Source organism: Camelina sativa, chromosome 8, assembly GCF_030686135.1.
Source record: "Camelina sativa cultivar CO46 ecotype springtype chromosome 8, ASM3068613v1".
In the NCBI taxonomy this organism is placed as follows: domain Eukaryota; kingdom Viridiplantae; phylum Streptophyta; class Magnoliopsida; order Brassicales; family Brassicaceae; genus Camelina; species Camelina sativa.
Genome location: NC_141887.1, coordinates 6,966,927 through 6,972,206, shown reverse-complemented (window position 1 = coordinate 6,972,206; position 5,280 = coordinate 6,966,927). Strand labels below are relative to the sequence as shown.

General features: G+C 36.8%; 1 protein-coding gene across 1 annotated transcript; it reads right to left on the bottom strand.

Annotated features, from left to right (window-relative positions):
* Positions 1 to 3,031: 3,031 nt before the first annotated feature.
* LOC104709306 (protein MIZU-KUSSEI 1-like) lies at positions 3,032 to 4,601 on the bottom strand. Its single transcript, XM_087460448.1, has one exon. The coding sequence runs from the start codon at positions 4,354 to 4,356 to the stop codon at positions 3,496 to 3,498; it is 861 nt and encodes a 286-aa protein (XP_087316574.1). The 5' UTR covers positions 4,357 to 4,601; the 3' UTR covers positions 3,032 to 3,495.
* Positions 4,602 to 5,280: the final 679 nt, after the last annotated feature.

Sequence of the window (5,280 nt, the reverse complement as noted above, 5' to 3'; positions counted from 1 at the left end):
GAAAAGCAGGTATTTTCCGGAGACTGATTTCTTAAATGCGGTTTTAGGAACTCGCCCTTCATATGCTTGGAGGAGCATCTTGGATGGAAGAGAACTGTTGATACATGGCTTGAAGAAAAACATTGGCAATGGTACCTCGTTTAAGGTTTGGATTGACGAATGGATAGAAGATGGGGATTGGCGAGCTCCTTGGAGGAGAAATAATATCTTTAATCCAGACCTCAGAGTGTCTGAGTTAATTGATATGGATATAAGAGATTGGAATCTTGAAAGATTAGAATTCCATCTGCTGCCAGAAGACATCATACGAGTTAGAAAGATAAGGCCGGTGACAGAGATGGAGGATTTCTGTTCATGGAAATATAACAAGAGTGGAGACTTTACAGTGAAGTCAGCGTATTGGTTAGTTTCTCATGCGAGGAATGTGTTGACTAGAAGGGAGGCTACTCAAACTCCGTCAATTAATCCTTTAAAAGCCCAAATCTGGAATCTGTTAACGGATCCAAAAATTAAAGTCTTCTTATGGAAGATGCTTAGTGGTTCGTTACCGGTTGCTGAAGCAGTGAATAGAAGGGGGTTAAATATGGATTTGACCTGTCAGTTGTGTGGAGATGAGGTTGAATCTGTGAACCATGTTTTGTTCATGTTCGGTGGCCAGACAAATTTGGGCTCTAACGGGTATCCCAACTCCGGAACTGGGTTTCCATAATGGTACAATATTCTCTAACATCCACTATCTGCTGGAGAATATTAAGAATCCTCTTTGGCCTGAAGAACTGAGAAGGACCTTCCCTTGGACTTTATGGAGAATTTGGAAAAATATGAATCTTGTTACCTTTGAAGGTAAATCTTTTTCTTCCATAGAATCGGCTCAAAAAATCAGGGAGGATTGGGAGGAATGGTCTGAAGCCCAAAAAGTAGAGTTGGATACTGAGGAAGAGGGTCCAAGATCAGGGTTTGCTAGTACAGAACCGCAAGTTTTTTCTGGGTCTCAGTATAGGAGGCGGTGGAGGGCTCCTCCATTGAACTGGTTGAAGTGTAATATGGGGATTTCATGGTCTCATAGAAATAAGTTGGAAGGATGCGCTTGGGTTCTAAGGGATCATGAAGGGGTGGTCCTGTTACACAGTAGGTGAGCTCTGGTTAGAATTCAGGATAAGCAGGAGGCCCATTTTAAAGGTTTATTATGGGCAGTGGAAAGTATGAGAAGTCATCGAATGGAGAAGGTTATTTTCTCTCTGCAAAATGAGTGTTTGGTAAAGTCTATTGCTAAACCTGCAGCCTGGCCATCATTTAGATATCAATCTATGGAGGTCAGTCAGTCTCTAAAGTCTTTTCAAGAGTGGAAAATGTTTTTGGAAAACTCTTTTTCAAACAAAGGAGCTTTTTTTATTGCACAAAGTGTTACCAATGATGGTAGACTTCAATCGTATGTGGCAGCGAGTCACCCAACCTGGTTGAGTGGGTTGTTTGTGGAAGAGAGAAGAGAAATCTTTGAGTGAATTTCAGTTTTTTGGTAGTTTATATGCCTCAACTGTTTTTTAGCATATTTTTGTATAGGTTTCATCGAAGGGATCAAAGCTTAGGCTAGTGGATAAGAAGAAGTGGTGTGGAGGAAATCTTTTTTGTAAAGTGGGTATAAGTAGTAGACAGAGTGTAAAATCATATCAGTTCGATATATATAATTCCAGTTGACAAAAAGAAAAAAAATTGTGAAGGGTGACAAGTTCATAAGTAAAAAAAATCTGATAAAAGGATCAGCCCAATAGAAAACAAACAAAAAGAAAGTAAAAATAAACGGCTAATGCCGGCTCTTTAACTAAAAGCAAAAGTATAAATTACTCATTACTTCCTTCATTAGTTGTCTCTCTTTATCCCCCATAGCCGTCAATGACTCAATGGTAGGGTGGGAGCCAAAACAAAAGATTAAATTGGTCAAGAATATACTATATGCCTCTTTCAAATTTGGGTATAAGAGCTATCTCTTCGATGTTAGTACCAAATGACACTGTTAAACACTAATTTTCTTAAAACAATCACAGTAAAAATATAGAAATAGCTTTTAACTAAGCAACGGACTCAATTCAACGTGTATTTTTCTCACTTCATGTTTTTGAAAGTATTACTATATTCTTGAGGGATATTATTGTAGGCATCAGCTTTTGTCTCTTTTGCAAATTCTCATGAAGAAACTTCACTTTCTTGTTAGTAAGTAAACATGTTCTTTACAAAAAGAAAAAGAAGAAGACACGTTCCTTGAGTATTGTGCAGTGTAAATCTTACTCGGATCTGTGTGTGCTTTGTGAATTGTACAAGAACCTGCTTTTTTCTTCTTCTTTTTTTGGGGAAAGATGTTTAAAATTAATTTTTACATTGTATATAGTACTATCAATTATGTAACTTTTTATTTCTCGAAATATATATGAACTGTTAACAGTTTTTTGCCCAAAAAAAAAGGAATTGTTACAGTTTTCTTTCCACTATAAATTATAAATAAATAAAGCAAAGGCTCCAAGGCATTTAAATACTAATATAAAAGTTGGTATTCGATAGCTAAAAAAGGTAAAGCCTTAAAACTAGGGAAGAGACATACGAACACCAGTAAAAACATTGTACGTCCTCTGGTTCTCTATGTTAAAAATGATGATAAGACCCTTACAGTTGAACATTAAAAAAAAAAAAAAAAAAAATAGCTGCAAAAAAATTATCAAGTTTTTCTTAATTTTTGTATATAAAGGAAAGTGATGGACCAATTAATAAACTTTTTTTTTAATTAAGTGAGTGCAACACTCTAGTAACATCCCGAATTAGGTTTAAGTTTTGAAAATTTAATAGATTGACCCACATAGAAGAATCTAGGAATAAAGATTAATCCGTCATTATAATACGCGTTACTCATTATAACGTATGGTCCAAACGGTCCATACACTTACTTATTCAGTTCTAATTTATTTCTTGGATCAAAGAAACTCAATGATGATTTAACACACTTTAAAATCATAATTTAGTGACAAAAAATACACTAATGGAATGGGAACAAAATCAAGACTTTAATCATTACGATTCTAACAGGCTCGGTGCCCCAATTATAACATTTGATTAAAACAACAACAAAAGATTACAGAATTTTAATTAAAAACGAAATTTATACATTTACAAGTAGTCGTCTCCTCCATATCCATATACCAAAATTCTAAACCCCTCCCCAAAAATTAAAACCCCTGATCTATTAACCACGAGATCGATTCAATCGATCAAATCGATCACATTCACATCTAATCCGAATTTGCAATACTAATATAGAGATACGTCGTTTTCGATTTTTTTAAGTATTAGACATCACTCACTTAACCACTTAACCGACTAATTAAGTAATTAAACCGGAAAATCTCACTTAACCGACTAATTAAGTAATTAAACCGGAAAATCTCACTTAAACCATAAACCTTCTTTTCGAAGAAGAGGCTCGGGTCATCATCTCCTTCGTCTTCTTCATCAGATTCTGAGTAGATAGATACTAAGCTCAGGAGCTCCATTACTATCAGGATTCATCATATAGAAAGCTTCGGAGTCACGCGATCCAACGATTCTCTCAAACTTCGCTCTCATATACATCACATCTCCTCCACCGTCGCCGCCTGTCTCCTCCGTCTCCGGTAAAACTCCGGCGCCCATAGAAACCATCTCAAGCGCTTTCAAAACCTTTTTCTCCTTCTCGCCACACTCTCTCCTCGTCGCGAATCCACACTTTTTCCCGTTACAATAAGTCCTCCACATCGGCTCCTCAACCAACCGCCGCGAAATCGCCGTCTTGTCTCCTCCGCCGTGACGTAAAGCTTTGTTTTTTTCTTCTCCTCCTTCGTCTTTCTCCTCTTTCCCTTTATCACACTCCAGAGCGATTCTGACGAGTCCCGAAGCCATCTCTTTAACCAACCCACTAATCGGAGTAGCGAGCTCGATGAGAAACGCCAGTGGTGAGTTAGGATCTTTCTGGATTGAGAAATGCACGTGTCCGCGACGAGATCCGAAAAGTGTACCGACGACCCGTGACCCGAGTCCGGAGTGATGGTGACCGGGTCGTGCTCTGCTTAAAGTAGCTATGACTGAACGGAGACGAGACACGGCGAAAGATTGAAGCTTTCGTTTTTGAGTGATTACATTAGAGGAAGAGGATGAAGAAGAAGAGGAAGAGGAAGAAGTGTGTTTGGAAACGGGTTTAGCGTTGTTGTGATCAGGAAGAGGGTTATGGGTGGAAGAAACGTCGTCGTTTTCGTCTGATCCGACTTTTCTTGTCCAGTGGAAACTACTACTATTGTGTCTCTTGGAGGTAAAGTCATGTGAGTTTCCTTTCGCCATTGAAAGAGCAGAAGAAGAAGCTCTAAAGCTTTTTTTAGAGAGAGATGTAGAGAGAGATGGGGGGGGGGTAATGATCAAAGTTGTTGGTGTGAATTTAACTTCAGGGTTTGGTCTATTTGGTGACTATAACTCTCTTTTATCTCTCTTCTTCTCTTTCTTTTTGCTATCTCTCTCTCTCTCTTGTCGTTGTGAGTGTTTTGGTGTGAGAGAGAAGATAATACAATTTTGTGAATTGACAGAGAATCGACTATAAAAGGACCCACCAATTTCATCTTTGTTTTAAGAGAGGATTTCAGAAAAAATTAAAGTAGGAGGAAACTAAAGAGAAAATAGTATAATAGTTTCATATTAAAAATGTAGATTTGGCTTTTGCTTTTTAGCTCAATGTGTCAAGTGATTCGATTTTGGACTATTATTTTTAAGCTCAAATGGTTTGTCCAAGAAAAAAAAACCTCAGATGGTTGCATATGCTAGAGATTTTTGTTCTTTCGTAAATGAATTATGTTCACTTTTCGTTAGAGAGGAAAAAAAAAATGGAAATGTAAGTTGAAATTTCAACTGAGCAACTAAAAAGGAGAGGAATAAACTTTTAAAAAAAAAAATTAGAATTTTCTCTTTCATTTTCATCTTTATCTGATTTTGTGTCTTCCATTCCTCTCAACACCACCATTTTTAAACCTATTGTTAATATGAATTTTATATACGTGAACCCTTAAGCTTAATGCATATTGCATAATATGTAAAAATATGTATATAATATATAGACAAAGAGATAATGGTTATTTTAAGGAAAAGTTTGGTGCTGAATGTGTATATGTGTAAATGTGGATCTTGTTTATTTTAAGTTAATATATCAAGAGAATAAGTGGGGGAGGGAGGATTGTGTTTTTGTTGAATACTTTGGGAGAAACACGAGAAATGAGA